Source organism: Salvelinus sp. IW2-2015, linkage group LG25, assembly GCF_002910315.2.
Source record: "Salvelinus sp. IW2-2015 linkage group LG25, ASM291031v2, whole genome shotgun sequence".
Classification (NCBI taxonomy): domain Eukaryota; kingdom Metazoa; phylum Chordata; class Actinopteri; order Salmoniformes; family Salmonidae; genus Salvelinus; species Salvelinus sp. IW2-2015.
Window position 1 is genome coordinate 7978062 of NC_036865.1, and position 18053 is coordinate 7996114.

The 18053-nt window shown below is 44.8% G+C and overlaps 1 protein-coding gene across 1 annotated transcript in view; it reads left to right on the top strand.

Annotated features, from left to right (window-relative positions):
* LOC111952041 (serine/threonine-protein kinase 32C) overlaps window positions 1-18053 on the top strand; it is a 155738-nt gene that overhangs the window by 127778 nt on the left and 9907 nt on the right. The window contains exons 5-10 of the mRNA XM_023970475.2: window positions 9689-9726; window positions 10650-10739; window positions 10957-11060; window positions 11366-11482; window positions 15927-16052; window positions 17720-17848. Of these exons, the coding sequence (XP_023826243.1) occupies window positions 9689-9726; window positions 10650-10739; window positions 10957-11060; window positions 11366-11482; window positions 15927-16052; window positions 17720-17848 (604 nt within the window). The remainder of the gene's footprint in view (window positions 1-9688; window positions 9727-10649; window positions 10740-10956; window positions 11061-11365; window positions 11483-15926; window positions 16053-17719; window positions 17849-18053) is intronic.

The following is an 18053-nucleotide window of genomic DNA, read 5'->3' on the forward strand; positions in this document are numbered from 1 at the left end:
AATCGCCTATGGGCACAAACCCACCGTCGCTGGACCAGACAGGACTGGCAAAAAGTGCTCTTCACTGACGAGTTGTGGTTTTGTCTCACCAGGGTGATGGTCAGATTTGCATTTATCGTCGAAGGAATGAGTGTTACACCGAGGCCTGTACTCTGGAGCGGGATCGATTTGGAGGTGGAGGGTCCGTCATGGTCTGGGGCGGTGTGTCACAGCATCATCGGACTGAGCTTGTTGTCATTGCAGGCAATCTCAACGCTGTGCGTTACAGGAAAGACATCCTCCTCCTCATATGGTACCCTTCCTGTCACCAGCCATACTGCTCGTTGTGTGGCGTGATTCCTGCAAGACAGGAATGTCAGTGTTCTGCCATGGTCAGCGAAGAGCCCGGATCTCAATCCCATTGAGCACGTCTGGGACCTGTTGGATCGGAGGGTGAGGGCTAGGGCCATTCCCCAGAAATGTCGGGAACTTGCAGGTGCCTTGGTGGAAGAGTGGGGTAACATCTCACAGCAAGAACTGGCAAATCTGGTGCAGTCCATGAGGAGGAGATCTGGCCACACCAGATACTGACTGTTACTTTTGATTTTGACCCCCCCTTGTTCAGGGACATTATTCCATCTCTGTTAGTCACATGTCTTTGGAACTTGTTCAGTTTATGTCTCAGTTGTTGAGTCTTATGTTCATAAAAATATTTACACATGTTAAGTTTGCTGAAAATAAACGCAGTTGGCGGTGAGAGGACGTTTCTTTTTTTGCTAAGTTTATATATTTGGGAGGGGCGGGTTTAGTTTTTGGTCAAAAAAAGACTAACATCCCCAGGAATTCAGCTCAAATGTGTTTAATTTAGGAAATCTGTTCTCAAGTGTCACGTTCCTGACCTGTTTTCTGTGTTTTTGTATGTGTGTGATGGTCAGGGCGTGAGTTTTGGGTGGGCAGTCTATGTTTGCTGTTTCTATGTTTGGTTGGGGTGCCTGGTATGGCTCTTAATTAGAGGCAGGTGTTTTGCGTTTTCCTCTAATTGAGAGTCATATTAAGGTAGGTTGTTCTCACTGTTTGTTTGTGGGTGATTGTCTCCTGTGTCAGTGTTTGTCGCACCATACGGGACTGTTCGGTTTGTGTTTGTACATCGTCATTTTATGTGTAGGCTATTCTCCCTGTTCGTGCGTTCTCGTGTTTAATGTAAGTTCGTCGTTCAGGTCTGTCTACTCCGTTTGTTGTTTTGTTAGTTTATAGTGAAGTTCGTGTTTTCGTCTTGTCTTTAATAAATATTATGTGTTCACAACCCGCTGCGCCTTGGTTCCCTCAATACTCCTCCTTTTCGGTTGAAGAGGAGGAGGACCACCGTTACATCAAGTATTCCCACAAATACAAAAAGAGACATACATGATCGTTTCTCCGTGTAATCAAGGTATGAAATAATTGTTTATTGTAAAATAAATTCTCCTTTTGGGTTTAGTTGTGTTCAATTTGCAGTGTACAAATTGATATAATATTATTTTACATAAGATCGTACTTTTTGGAGAAATGTCCTCTGGTCTGATGAAACAAAAATAGAACTGTTTGGCCATAATGACCATCGTTATGTTTGGAGGAAAAGGGGGAGGCTTGCAAGCCAAAGAACACCATCCCAACCGTGAAGCACGGGGGTGGCAGCATCATGTTGTGGGGGTGCTTTGCTGCAGGAGGGACTGGTGCACTTCACAAAATAGATAGCATCCTGAGGGAGGAAAATGATGTGGATATATTGAAGCAACATCTCAAGACATCAGTCAGGAAGTTAAAGCTTGGTTGTAAATGGGTCTTCCAAATGAACAATGACCCCAAGCATACTTCCAAAGTTGTGTCAAAATGGCTTAAGGACAACAAAGCAAAGGTATTGGAGTGGCCATCACAAAGCCCTGACCTCAATCCTATAGGGAATTTGTGGGCAGAACTGAAAAAGTGTGTGTGATTTAAGGAGGCCTACAAACCTGACTCAGTTACACCATCTCTGTCAGGAGGAATGGGCCAAAATTCACCCAACTTATTGTGGAAGCTTGTGGAAGGCTACCCAAAACGTTTGACCCAGGTTAAACAATTCAAAGGCAATGCTACCAAATACTAATTGAGTGTATGTAAACTTCTGACCCACTGGGAATGTGATGAAAGAAATAAAAGCTGAAATAAATCATCCTCTCTACTATTATTCTGACATTTCACATTCTTAAAATAAAGTGGTGAGAGTATCAGCTGTGTAAAAGGGGGGGGGTGCAAATAGTCTGGGTAGCCATTTGATTAGATGTTCAGGAGTCTTATGGCTTGGGGGTAGAAGCTGTTTAGAAGCCTCTTCATGAAGACAATGATTTTGTCTTGTTATGGCAGAACGTTGCACAAAAAATTATAATAAAAATAATGTATCCATGTCTTCGCTCTAACATTACCTTGTCCAATGTAGCGTATAATACACAGAATTCATAGTTTWAAAAAAATCAAATCGATGAAAATATCAGAGGGCACACATCACACAGTGTGTCCTTGCTTTCGTAATAGTGTTAAATCCAAATTTCAGGCTAAAAGGATTTCAGTTATATGGTTCTTACCCTGACAGTAATCTATGGGCCAGGACAGTAATCCACTGTTCGGATTTCTATAAACAGCCACTACTAACTTCAGCTCATTTTARCCATCGCTAACCAAAACTGTGTCTGCGTCTCCTGGCCCTCCTTTCGAGCTCAAACACACTGCGATGGCAAACTGTTAACACTAGAACTGCCGGTCCTCGCTATCACCCTTACTATGCCACTGAGCAGCCATTYAGACTGCAACATGCTAACASTCTAATAAATACATGTCATATATGCTATCGGGAAAAGAATCCTTTGGTTGTGTTTATGAAGGTCTTGATAACATTAGAATAGGAGAAACAATGCATTTCCAAGAACACCATAGCATTTATGTTACTGAAGGTGATATGTAGTTGAGGCTATAAACAAGCAGGAAAYCATGCACCCGGACGGAGGCTGCTTCTTTTTACGTGATGCACAACTTCCATCAACACGTCTCCTTCGCCACTAGGGGTGATAAAGTCCTAGACCAGTGTTACTCTACCCGCAAGCAGCATAAAAGGCCCTCCCTCATCGCCCCTTTGGCCAATCATTTTCTATACTCCTGCTTCCTGTCTTCAAGCAGAAGCTCAAACAGGAAGTACCCGTTACTCGCTCCATAGAGAAATGGTCCGCCGAATCAGAGGCTATACTACAGGACTGTTAGAGCTGACTGGAATATGTGCTGGAACTCCCCTGATAACATCGACGAGCTAACCACCTCCGTCAYCGGCTTCATTCGGAAATGCACCTCTGACGTTGTCCCCATAGTAAAGTTTCGCTGCTTCCCCAATCAAAAGCCCTGGATTAACACAGAGGTTGGCACTAAGATAAAGACCAGACTTACCGGACAGAGGRCTATCACTGCCAACCCCCGAGCCTATGGCTGAGGACACAATCAACTCCTGTTACGACCTCTGCAAAGGCTTCAAACTAGCAAGAGGACAGTAGAAAACCCAGCYGTGATATGCCCAACAATGCCTTTCTACTAGACAAACTCACTTCGGCAAAAAACAACACCGAGCCGTGCATGAGGGCCCCCGCCGACGCTCACAAGGCCACGGGGCCGGACTATTCCAGGGCGCATTCTCAATGTATGTGCGGAACAGCTGGCAAGAATATTCTTGGTCATTTTCAACCTCTCTTGTCCCAGTCTGTAATCYCCACGTCTCAAGCTGACCACCACCATTCCTGTTCCCAAAAACTCTAAGGCCACCTGCCAGAATGACTACCGCCCTGTAGCACTCATATCTGTAATAATGAAGCGCTTTGAAAGGCTGGTTGTGGTACACATCAACTCCATCATCCCAGACATCCTAGACACACTCCAATTTGCATACCTCCCCAACAGAGCCATAGATGATGCAATCTCAATTGCACTCCACACTGCCCTCGCCCACCTAGATTAGAGGAATACCTATGTAAGAATGCTGTTCATTGACTACAGTTCAGCRTTCAACACCATAGTCCTCTCCAAGCTCGTCACCATCCTGGACTTCCTGATGGGCTGACCCCAGGTATTGAGGGTAGGCAGCATCACCTCCGCCACGCTGACCCTCAACACGGGGGACCCACAGGGGTGTGTGCTTAGTCCACTCTTGTACTCTGTGTTTACCCATGACTGCGTAGCCACGCACAACTCCAACACCATCATCAAGTTTGCTGACGACGCGACGGTGGTAGGCCTGATAACTGGCGCTGATGACTACAGGAGACGGGGAGGTGACTGCACCATTGAGAGCATCTTGACTGGCTGCATCACTGCTTGGTATGGCAACTGCACCGCCCTCGATTGCATGGCACCTGCGATCCAGGACCTCTATATCAGGCGGTGTGAAAGGAAGGCCTGGAAAATTGTTAAAGACTCCATCCACCCAAGCCCATAGACTGTACTCTCTGCTTCCGCATGACAAGCGGTACGGGAGCAACAAGTCTGACACCAACAGGCGCCTGAACAGCTTCTATCCCCAAGCCATAAGACTGCTAAATAGCTAACAGAATGGCTACATGGACTATCTGCTTTGACTGTTTTACTTTATTTTCACACTTACTCTATGCACTCTCACAGGACTTGCACACACTCACACTGACACTGCAGCACACATACACTCACAGTCACACATACTCACTTAATTTGCTCACACACACATAACATGCACACACATTCCTACTCCCCGGGCTCCCGAGTGGCGCAGCGGTCTCAGGCACTGCATCTCAGTGCAAGATGCGTCACTACAGTCTCTGGTTCGAATCTAGGCTGTATCACATCTGGCCTTCTTTGGGAGTCCCATAGGGCAGCGCGCAATTGGCCCAGCGTCGTCCGCGTTTGGCCGGGGTAGGCCGTCATTATTTGTTCTTAACTGACTTGCCTAGTTAAAGGATTAAATCAAATTTTAAAAAGTGACTACACACACACACACTCACATACGATCATCATATATGCTCCTGATGTCTAGTCAACTTCCCCCTTTTACATATCCAGTATCCCTGCACTTTGTAAATATTGTATTGCCACTGACCYTGGAACTGACCACTTAGCTTACTTACTTACCTATAGTGGGGGGTGCACGCAGGCAGATGAGGAAATCTGTCTAGGATATAATAAATGATATAGTAAAACCTGCAAAAAGGGTGAATGTAAACAGAGAGCGAGAATAAAAAAAGCACTACCCTCTGTGCCCAATAAAAAAAAGAGTAATAAACAAAAACAACTTTCTTTTGACAACCATCCCTTTAAACGTTTTTATTTATTTAAAAGCCATATTTCTGCAATTTACAATTTCTTTACTTCATTTATAGTACTACTGATATTGATTACTGCATTGTTGGGAAAGAGTTTGCAAGAAAGGCATTTCACTGTACTTTGGCACGTGACAATGACACTTGAAAATTGCTGGCGCGTGCTCATGTATGGACCGCAAAGGAACAGCGATTATTCTTGGAAAAAGTGATAGTTGGAAACCTCAGAATCGGCTCTGTCTGCTCGTYTTACCTGAATGTGACTCTGTAGGAGGATTAGAAAAAGTCAATTTTTGGCATTGGGGAAAAAATGACATGTCCTCTTAAAACAGCTTTAACACATTATGTTTCTGATATAAAAATTCTTACAACATATGTATGTTAAATAGACTTATTTATCAAAAGTCAAGGATAGAGGGGGGGAGGCATGACTTAAACAATTGCAGATATTTACATTTTAAATTAATATGCAGTCAAAATGACTGCCTCTGCTTCTAGAGTTAAAAGCAGAGAGCGACATTCCGATCGCTCTGACCAGAATATGAGCTGTCATTTTCTGAAACAGTGCAAACAGCCACCATTCGCCGACACCCAGCAGGGGATCGCTGTTTGTCTGCTTTTAGTTGTACGTACCTCCCTGATTACTCCTATCCTGGGTGCCACGTCTGGGACTCCTGGCCCTCCCTCTTCTACTCCCTGTTTCAGAGACTGACATCCCCTCACCTCCATGTCCGAAAGGAGATGAATCACCTGTGTTAAGGGGTGTAATGATTCATCATCATCCTTTTCTCATCTGTCTTGAGTGTCCCCGGCAGAACGGGCAGTCCTGCATCGTCCTTTTCACTCTCCCAGCTCTGACACCTAATGTGTGGCCTGACGGCTACAGGAGATACTCACAGCACTGCAGTACTGGAAAACCCGCGCTCTGGGTCTAATGATGTAGGCTCCAATATGTGGTGCTCGTTGGAAGAAAAGCCACAGCTTTGAATTCACTAGTATATCACTGGGCAGTGGTGTAGTTGTTTGTGTGCTTGTTAAGAGAGTTTATGAAACTAAAATGGATTTAGTAGCCTATATGTTTGTCCAACAGTCTGTTTGCTCAACAGTATTCTTTCTATAAGGACCTGGGCATTCCCTTTTAATTAAGGCTTTTCTATATTGCTGTAATTGTTACAATCAATCTTCTTCAGCATGGTATGACTTGCAGTTGTGAGCTTTTGTTGAAAGTGCTGAGCACAGTGCAAAGTGTTGGTGCTGTAAATGAAAGTGTTTAGGTCCCTGTAGACCACAAACTCCACTCAAAATGTTTTAACCATTTGGCCTCAATGTTTTAACCTTTACTCCAAAGCTCGTTTTAGCAAATTGCTCCTCTAAAGTGCAAATAAATATCTGGGTGCGTGCGTACTGGTGAGTGTGTTTGTGCATTCGTGCCGTTGAGCAATCATGTACAATCATGTACAGTGCCTTCAGAAAGTATTCACACCCCTTGACTTTTTCCACAKKTTGTTGTGTTACAGCCTGAATTTAAAATKGATTCAATTTAGATTTTGTGTCACTGGCCTACACACAATACCCCATAATGTYAARGTGGAATATGTTTTTCTAAATGTTTACAGATGAATTAAACATGAAAAGCTGAAATGTCTTGAGTGAATAAGTGAATAATCTTCAACCCCTTTGTTATGGCAAAGTAAACATGTGCTTATGAAGTAACCCAATAAGTTGCAKGGACTCACTAATAATAGTGTTTAACATGATTTTTGAAYGACTACCTCATCACTGTACCCCAGTGAGGGTGGGAACACTTTCTGAAGGCGTTGTACTTCCAACTAGAATGAACACACACTTGTCCTTAACTCAAGTTAAAACAGTAATTCACCCTGTCAACGTGATAAATGTGCTTTGCCATTATTTAAATACTAATTAAGTTAGTTGGTAGAAGGTTCAGGGAGTTTGCCCAAGTCTCTGGTTTTTTTCTCCTCCTGGCATCACTTCTGACTCTGACACAATCGTGTCTGCTGTAGGAGGCCTAATCCAATCCCTGGTTATCTGTATCTCCTGCTCTGCAATTTGGTTCCATGCTGTGGGTTTGTGACAGGAGAATACTATTATTTTGTTGCACTAAATGGGGGAAGAAGTGTCTCCTAGCAACAGTCTGCTGCTGCCATGATGCCTGAGGAAGGTGGAATTAGTCTAAGCAAAAAAGTCCCCAAAGAAAGCACGAATGGCCCCCCTCTTTACTTCTTCTGCACCGGAGAAAAACTAAAAAGGTGAACATTGATTTCTCTTCCCTCTTCTATAGTGAAGGCCTTAGAGGTGGAATTAGACCTCAAACGTGTTAGTCGTCTGCGGCTGGAGTTGACATTCCATACTTAGGAAACCCGTTTGACTGCATTGCTAGTCACGTCAAAGAAGAAGTGTGTTCAATGAGCAATGCTCTGCATGGTTTTACATCAAATAACCATGGTGGCAGTATGGCGGGATGGCAGAGGGTTTCATATTGGAATTTCTCCCATGGCCATAAAGCACGTGAATTGAATACATTTCCCATAAACCTCTTGAGAAATACACCAGTTAACATAGAGATGTACTTTTATGGTATAGTATAGCCTCCCCAATGGGCAAAGACGTCAAGTCAACGTTTATTCCACGTTGGTTCAACGTAATTTCATTTTTTTCATTGAAATGACTTGGAAGCMACATTGATTGTACCAGTGTGTTCCCAGTGGGTCAGTGCTAACAGGAATGTTACTTTAGTGAAGTGTATGAGCTGATTTTTGCATCGAATAACCACTGTGGCGGTGTAGAGACTTTCACATTTGAGTTCCTCCCGTACATTTCCATTGAAATCTCTTGAGAAATACACCAGTTAACATAGAGACTTACTTCTTGGTATAGCATAGCCTTAGTGYACATATTACTTTTTATGTTAGTGTAGTGTTTGAGACAAAGACTCTGTGGACTAAATGGCTTGGGTTTGTGATCACATTTCCATTAAACCTCTTAAAGGAAAACACCAGTTAAAAAAGACTTACTGTAGCCTGATATCATGTTAGTGTAGCGTATGAGACTCTCTATGTGGACTAAATGTATTATTCACACTTTGGTGACAGGCTGCATAATTAAATAAGCGGGGTTGGCTCTGTTAATTGGCTGTGGGCTTGGAGGGGGCTGTGCATGTGGGTTAACACCAAGGTGTTGTTGTTTATGTTGGTCTCCATTGCATTGGTGCCCCACATAAAAAGCATGTGTGGAGAAAACCTGGGAGTGTCTCCCTGGCATTGGGATTGGAAATGGCCATGTTCCCAATGTTCCCATTCATCCATGTCGAATATAGTAGTGTAGGGATCAGTACATGGGCATACGTACACACATCGGCACACAGTCACATATATTTAATTTTAAAAGCCTGTTATATTAAATGCAGTGAACTAGCTTTAATATAAACAACATTGAAAATATAATGAATCAGATTTTTTTTATGAATAAGGAAATGTCCCACGTCACTTTTTCTAGGAACATTTGAACCCATTTAACCCCAAATTGTCCCAACGTTTTCACCATCATTGTAAATCTCTAGTTATTTTGTTGCTTTGACAAAGTCATTTCTGAAGATAGTTATTTATTTCATGTGATTAGTTGTTTGTCCCTCATTTTAAGGTCAACCCTGTTACATGGACTGAACTATAATTTGAATATGGTGAAACTATTCCTTTTTKAAAWAATTWTTTCAAAAGAAACAKTGAACATTCAAATCATAGTGTGAAAGCAGGTGAGCATTTTCYGGTGTTTTGTGGTAGAAAACTGAGAGAGTCGAACATAACATGTCAACCCTGTTACCCATAGTAGATGGTCTAGAAAAGTGTTAAGTAAAAAARCGTGTTAAGCTTGCATTCAATTCCCCCTGTCACACGGGGAGCTATGGCTGATTTAAAAATGAAATCATCAATGGTAAACCTTGTAACTTTAATTGCCAATTTTTTTTCACATTTTTCTTAACTTGACCTCTTTTATGGCGAGAATGTTTTTTATATATTAAGTGGAACATGCTCTCTTTATGACAGAATATAACAATTTGGTGAAATAAAATGTTTTTCTTAACAGCATTACACGCCCCAAAAGGCCCCCTTTTTGTTGAACGACCCAGGCAATACTTACGAGCCTCAATGTACAGATACACTTGCACACACATGTAACACATAAAGCTACCCATCATGTTCCACACATGTGCAAGCCCAACTCAGAAACACACAGTCTGTGGCACACGCTTTATATTGACTACATGTACAGATTTACATGTRGTTCCATATGCAGGTCCATATTCTCAGACAATGATTTCTGTGTTTCTCTCTGTTTCTATCTCACAGGGATATCAAACCAGACAACATCTTGTTAGATGAGCAAGGTGAGAATGCCTCTTCTTTAGAGATGACTTTACCTTGTACTCATTAGATGTTTACGACGCGTGTGTGTGTTTTACCTTTTTGTCACATGCTTTATGAAGGCGCGTGGAGGCCATTTGAGTGACATTGTTGTTCATGTGCGTGTGTACAGTATGTGTGGTAGAGAAGGAGAGAGAGTGAGAAAGAGAAAAATGTCCCCATGTACAGTAAAGGGAGCTTCTGAGAATGAAACTGGTCCAAGGTGACAGGTAGGACACACAGTCGTGACTCTGCAGGATGTTACTGTAGGTATCACCACAGTAATGGGGTCAGCGCTCATGCAGAATAGCCCGAATGTGTGTCTCACACCCCACCATGCTTTGAAGACATGCAGAAAGAAGCACAAGGACACACTAGTCCACTTCACTACTGTKGTCTATAGACATCAGCTCTTACAGTAAAATGCTCAGGCAGACTCTRCTTCAAGTCTTTTTTAAATATATATTTGTAATGTATTTTATTGTTTTAAGGACAGTGACAGGCAGAAGGTAGAGACGGAGACAGATACAGAGGGMGACTGGGAGTAGGGGCCGAGGCAGGATTCATAACCCTGTCGCYAGCGGGTATATGTGGTCTGCAGTCKGCAGCGCTAMCACTCGACCAGACTCCGGCAAAACAAATGTCTCGTTGACACACTGAATCATGTTTTACTAAGCTATTTGTGTTTTGTTTTTGTTTATCAGTTAGTTAGTCAAAGTTAGTCAGAGACAACAAATTTGATTTAGGTTACATCAGGCAATAAAGATAGAAAGCCTACTCAAGTTCAGACAAAAATAGATACCGTAGCTTTAAGTTTCTTTTGGATAGTTTTGTTCAAAAAAGAAACATGATTTGGGTGTGGTGTTAGTATATTTGAGTTTGGTTCTAAGGAGCGCTGTCTTCACAGGCCACGCCCACCTGACAGACTTCAACGTTGCTACAATAATCAAGGATGGAGAGAGGGCCACGGCCTTAGCTGGAACCAAGCCCTACATGGGTAAGACTTTTTTTATACCTGTTATTCCTTCAGCCCTTGGAAACCTTTATCACTASCCTGGACCCAGATCTGTTTGTACTGTCTTGCCAACTCATAGTCAAGACTATGACGAGACAGATCTGGAACCGTATCACTAACATACTGTGTAAATATCCATTAGTGTTCGATGGTCTTGTGTAGCCTAGCTGACTGACTCTGTCTGTTGTATCTCCTCCAGCCCCAGAGATCTTCCAGTCCTTTGTGAGCGGGGGGGTGGGTTATGCCTTTGAGGTGGATTGGTGGTCACTAGGCGTGACGGTTTTTGAGGTGCTGCGTGGATGGGTAAGGAAAGGCATTATGGGAAGTGGAGCTGTTCTTGAGTAGCGAAAACTGAAGCTTACTGTATGTGGTTGATACTCACTTCTTTCCATTTCTCACTGTCTGTCTATGCTTGTCTGTCTATGCTTTTCTCTCTCTCTCTCTCTCTCTCGCTCGCTCTCGCTCTCTCTCTCTCGCTCGCTCTCTCGCTCTCGCTCTCTCGCTCTCTCTCTCTCTCTCTCGCCCCCCCATCTCTCTCTTCTGTTCTCCTCCCTCTCTCCTCCTTCCCACTCCCTCTCACCCTCTCTCTCGCTCTCTCCCTCTGTCAGAGGCCCTATGAGATCCATGCCAGTAACTCAGTGGAGTCTTTAATGCAGCTCTTCAGTACAGTCAGTGTGCAGTACAACTCCACCTGGCCCAAGGATCTGGTCCATCTCATGAGGAAGGTAAGTGGGAAGTGGAAGGGGGAAGGAGAAAGATGAGCGGAAGGGATTTCGATTTTTGATTTATTATGCCAATAGCAACAGCTAGTCTTACTGGGGTCCAAGAAGAGCGGAGAGCAGAGGAAAGGAGAGTAAAAGTGAGGAGAGGAGATGAGGGGGCAGAAGTGGAGAGATGGGCTGCTGTGGAGGGGAGAGTTGTCAGGGGAAAGTCTACAGTGGAGTAGAGAGTCGAGTCAGTGGTCAGAAGACATTGGGGGGGGGCTCACAAAAGTAGTTGAGGTGAAAGTGGATGGAGGGAGAGTTGCCTGAGGCCAGAGGGGAACAGAGGGAGAGATTTAGAGATATAAGGACAAGGAGGAGAGACAAATGGAGTGGCAGGGAGTCAGCGTAGTGAGGGACTACTCTCTAATCTGTGCGTGTCTGCTCCAGTCAGAGCCAACGAGGCTCCAGGGCGATGGCATCTGTATCTTCCGCTTGGCTGCGGATCGATTACCATGTCTGAACTCCACCTAGACGGACCTAACCAGCCCTCTGGGAGAAATGACTCGTCTGATTTTTCAGTGGGAGAGTTTGGAGAGAGATGGTTGACATGGCAACAGAACTACATCCCAAAATAATTTATCCTAGGTTTATGTTAAGCTATCCCACGGCGAAACTTAACAGCTGTTCTATTTCAAATAATTGTTTCGATGTCTCACAAATGGGGATTCACTCYAGAAGATTCACTAACTGAAGAACCAATCACAGCGTCTGCTGGAGAAGCTCTCCTCGGTGCGACTAGATCACTGTCTCCTACTGAACTGTTCTCAGGCGAAACCGTGAGGTTAAAGCTGCAGAACGTAGGACCTCAGCTCCTGTCGATAGTGTTCAGTACTGACCGAGAGGAAAGTTTTGCTTAGAGTATAAATAGTTTTCCCTTCCTCAGTCTCCGGTGGTAGCTAGCGTCACAAGCAAGCCCCYGGTAGTTGAGCCGTCACTGGCCAACGACCTCAAGCCCAGTGTTGCGTCACAGACCGACACTTCTCTTCCTGGGAAGACCGAGCACATTTCCGCCTCCATCTTCCAGAAGTTTTACGTGTCTGCTGCACATTCATTAGAGGAGCCATTCAAGGCTGTAGAGAGGGCAACACACTGGCACCAGGGTTTTCTCGCAATGCAAAACCCCCAGCCGACGCAGCAGTAAGGAGAATTTGGAGAATTTGGTTCTCCTTACAGAGGCCGACAGTGGGGGCCGACAGAGGCCGACAGATGCTACCGCATCAAGGTCCCATCCACCTGATTGCCCTGGGAAGAAGGGTCACCTGACCTAGCGGTGCGTTCCCAGCAGTAGAGAGGGGCAGCAAACAGGTCACTACATGTTCTGGCCTGTCCCCAAGTGCCCCCCGTGCCACAGCTCTCGCTCAGCGCATTCACAAGCACCTGAGGCAAAAAGACAAATGATCAGTCACCCCATTCTGGACCTACGGATCTTCAACAGCTATCTGAGAAAGTACACGTTTCATATTCCTACGCTCAAAGTGCTGTCTCGCTCTATTCGTCGAGGCGATGTGCCTCAATGCTTATTTTCACATAAGTATTCTGCCAGCACACGGGAAGTTTCTCAGGTTTGCCTTTCAAGCCACAGCCTGCGAATACCTCGCTGTCCCCTTCGGGCTAGCAGTAGCTCCACAAACGTTCAGCAAGTGTGTGGAAGCAGCCCCAACACAGGAGCAAGCGGTATGCGACATGACTTCCCTTTTAACCCATCTCACCGGCCAAACGTTAGCCTATTATCATGGACAGAACACAGTGCGTAAAGAAGATGACTGAAAATTCATCATTGGCTTTATTACTCTGATTGGTTAGAGATGACTAAATCGCTGATGACTTTGTTTTGTACAACACCCCTCATTTTGACGTCACCACAAACAACTTCAGTCTCAGACTGAAGTATGTGGCGAACGATTGAGCAGCAGATGAATTCAGTTTGAGTTGTCAGGCAAGGATTCTCTCTCTCCGCGGGCTACACTATTGGACAACCACATCACGTCGTTCCGATAGTGCCGCTCCCTGTTCACCGGGGGCACTCGGTCACGCTCAAAACCTGCCTCTGAGTGCTGGGATTGATTGCGTCCACCATCTCAGTTGTACCGCTAGGACTACTGAGAATAGGAGACTTTCACTGTTGGATATCTGCCAAATCCCCTGTGTCCACAACGGCACCTCAATCGAAAGATAGCGGTGACCATGGACTGTCTCTTTGCTCTCCATCACTGGAAGAGCCCCTCGGTCATCAAGGAAGGTAGTGACAACAGGCACATCACTTACAGGGTAAGTGATGAAAAGAAAAAGCAGTAAATGGAATGTGGTCCCCGCAGCTCCACCACGCTCATATAAATGATCTGGAACTGCTGATAGTGTTTCATTCATTGATACACTTTCTACCCTTCCTTCAAAATGATCAAATCATGTTCAGGACAGACAATTCGACTGTGGTGATATACATCAACCGCCAGGGTGGCGCTCGCTCTCTGCATTTACACAGAATAGCTACAGTACCAAGATTATACTGTGGAGCAGAGCTCACCTCTTCTCGTTATGCGCAACTCATTTCCTGGGTGTACTGAATGTAGGGGCAGACTTATTGTCCAGAGGGAATCAACTTTACGGGGATTGGAGACTCCATCCCCAGGTGGTGAACCAGATCTGGGAGATATACGGTCTAGTCACTGTCGATCTCTTCGCATCGCACGAAGACACACACACTGTCCGTTGTTCCTAGCAGGAGATGCACCACTGGGGTTGGACCCACTGGCACCTCCTTGGCCAAGGGTGATGCTTTACGCTTTTCCTCCTCTATGCTTGATACTCCCCACTCTGGACAGAGTGAGGGAACAAGGCTTATCCCTCATCTCGTTAGCCACTCRATGGCCATGGAAGCTCTACTCTCCTGCTTTACAATAAGCCCAGGCGGCTACCGTTAGGATCTTTTGACCCAAAGCAAACAGAGATGTTTTCCACCCTCACCCAGAAACCATGGCCTTCTGGGCCTGGCCCGTGAGAGGATGTGACAGGCTTGCCAATCGGAATCATTGAGACTATCCAGAGTTCAAGGGCCTCTTCTACACGCTCACTGTATGGAAACAAGTTGTGCGTTTTTGAGAAGTGGTGTGAACAATAGCCTTCAGATAATTCCTTACCGATGCTCAGTATCCAAGGTTTTATGCTTCTTGCAGGACATTTTAGGCAGAGGGAAGACATTTTCCACTGTTAAGGTCTATTTAACTGCTATCTCGGCCTGTCATATAGGCTTGGACAATAACATAGTAGGGATACACCCTCGGTTATGTCGTTTCTTTGAAGGGAGTGCGTCGCTTATGCCCAGTTTCCAAGCCTTTAGCCCCATCTTGGGACCTGTCTATTGTGCTTGAGGCAAGTTTGCAGCAGCCTTTTAAGCCTCTGGATAGTGTGGAGTTGAAATATCTCTCCTTCAAAACAGCTTTAGTGATTGACCTTACATCAGCAGAGCAAGTGAGTGACCTGCGTGGTTTGTCAGTCCACTATTCGTGCCTACAGTTTGCCCCGGTGTTATCCAAGGTAACACTGTTACCCATCCCCGCCTTTATGCCTAAGGTCAGCGGCAATTACAATTGTCTCTTCTTAGAGCTTATGGCTTTCCAGCCGCCGCCCTTCACTTCTACGGAAGAAGAGCGTCTCCACCATTTATGCCCAGTGCTYTGATAGAACGAGAGCATGTCGAAAGAGTGACCAACTCTTCGAGTGGGCCCCTCYCTTGTCAACGGCTATCCAATGTTTCCATTGAACATGCCATACAAATAAAGGACTTATATGACGAGTGCCTTGGTCCTCCTTTCATTTGGAAGAGAGGCATGCTTGAGAATGACCAGAGGCGGGGCGAGTTGCACCTTCTAAGGCGGGGAGGGGCTCACCTCTTCTCCAACTTTACCTGTCTGTCTCCAAAAGATGCTGTGATTGGTTCTTCATTTAGTGAATCTGCTAGAGCGAATCCCCGTATGTGAGACGTCTATCTCATATTATCATAGAACCGGGGTTCTAATACCCTAGATTTCCCTTCATTGTAGATACAATACTATTGATACAAGTTTCTCCCCTGACAATGATCTCAATCCTTATCTAATTAAATGTATGCTAATCGGGGTGGCGTCTTTATTTTGGATTGATAAGGCACCTGATCCCTGTACTGTAAGACTGTGGCTGATTTAAGAGTGCCCCCTAATGTCGATACTACCTAGATTATTGGATCTGATTTTAACATTCAACCTGTTTAGTCACAAGCCATAAGGTTTTTCAATTCAATACGACTTTAATCCCTGCGGAGAAATTAGAAAGCAATGTAGTGGATACTGTAGAGGTGATAGTGTTTGAGTCTTTAATGGAACTAAATGATGTACAGTATAATCTGTGTGTGTGTGTGTGTGTCTCCCAGCTGCTGACGGTGAACCCAGAGCATCGTTTCTCCAGCCTGTCTCACATGCAGACGGCTCCCTACCTCTCTGACATCAACTGGGACGCTGTGTACGAGAAGAAGATAGAGGCTGGCTTTGTTCCTAACGTAAGTATGAACCATAAATCTATCACATGGGAGCATAGAATGCAGTGGGCTGCGTTTTCACCTTTTTATGGACCGTAAACACTGATTCACACTTCACACATACAGTATATAAGATTAACTACATTATCTCATCTTGTTCATTTATTCAGACACATAAACCTACACATGTAGTCTTATACATAACCCAGTCTCTCACACATGTTACATTCTGTGAAATGTCCAGTATTTGCTTCGCTGTTATTATTTGTATTATTATTTATCCTGCTTACAAGTCACTTTCTCTTAATCCCTGTCTATATGTACATATCTAACTCTAATACTCCAGTATCCCTGCACATTATACATGTGGTACTGACCTTGTATATTCATGGGTTGCAATTTGCGTCACAATATTGTTTTGAACGGGCCTCCCGGGTGGCGCAGTGGTCTAGGGCACTGCATCGCAGTGCTAGCTGCGCCACCAGAGTCTCTGGGTTCGCGCCCAGGCTCTGTCGCAGCCGGCCGTGACCGGGAGGTCCGTGGGGCGACGCACAATTGGCCTAGCGTCGTCCGGGTTAGGGAGGGTTTGGCCGGTAGGGATATCCTTGTCTCATCGCGCTCCAGCGACTCCTGTGGCGGRCCGGGCGCAGTGCGCGCTAACCAAGGGGGCCAGGTGCACGGTGTTTCCTCCGACACATTGGTGCGGCTGGCTTCCGGGTTGGAGGCGCGCTGTGTTAAGAAGCAGTGCGGCTTGGTTGGGTTGTGCTTCGGAGGACGCATGGCTTTCGACCTTCGTCTCTCCCGAGCCCGTACGGGAGTTGTAGCGATGAGACAAGATAGTAATTACTAGCGATTGGATACCACGAAAATTGGGGAGAAAAGGGCATAAAACAAAATATTGTTTTGAACGTTCGTTTTAGGACTGATGTTCAACTGAGCATTCTACTCAATGCATCCTCATTGGGCGCTGATGAAGATTTGGTCTAAAGTGCATTACTGTGGCTTGAAAACACATTACATTTCAAAAGAAGGCAAATAATTAGTAGGAAAACCTTTTGTCATCATTTAAATGACGGCAGATGGACTTTAGTTGCATTATAACTTTAGCTAGCTAGCTAAGATTGAGGGTAGACCTCCAGAACTTTGCTCGCTAATGACAACATTGCCATCCGTCTAAAGTAAATTGACAACATGATGATGGTGGCAAAGTTGTTTCCTACTAAATATGTGTCTACTTTAGCAATGGCATCGTATTCCCAAGCCCCTATAGTGTAATTTAGACTAAACAGTCATTAGCCCTGGTTCGACTTTTGAGCATCAATACTGCTGTGGTGTCTGTAGAACGTTGATAACAAAGGCAACGACACGACCGAGGGACAGCGGTGCAAAACCCATAAATAGCTTCCTGTCTTATTTCTATTTCTTTTTTATATTGAATACTGCACTGTTTTCTAGGGCTTGCAAGTTAAGCATTTCACTGTACATAAATAAATAAAAATAACTATAATAAGTCTATTGTAGCCAATAAACTATGCTAGTCCATTTTATTCATGCTGTGGAGTCTGTAATATGTTTTTGTGTGTGTGGTGTTTGCATATGTGTGTGTGCATATGTGTGTGTGTGTGCGTGTGTGTCTGGATTTAGGTATATAGTTATTCATTAGTGCACTGTGGGTCTTGGTTCCACAGAAGGGCCGTCTGCATTGCGACCCCACCTTTGAGCTGGAGGAGATGATCCTAGAATCTCGTCCCCTCCACAAGAAGAAGAAGAGGCTGGCCAAAAACAGGTCCCGGGAAGCCAGCAAGGATTCCCAGTCTGTGAGTGTCACATCAACCAGTCACTACTGACTGTACCTGGGTCATGTTAATCAGAATCACTTTATTCGCCAAGTACATTTACACATACCCAGAATTTGACTTAGGGAATAGGTGCTGCCAGCAATAGACAATGTACAAACAGAATACAGACACAAGTCAACCAAATGGAAGAAAACATGGAGGGACAACCTGAATTTGTCCAATT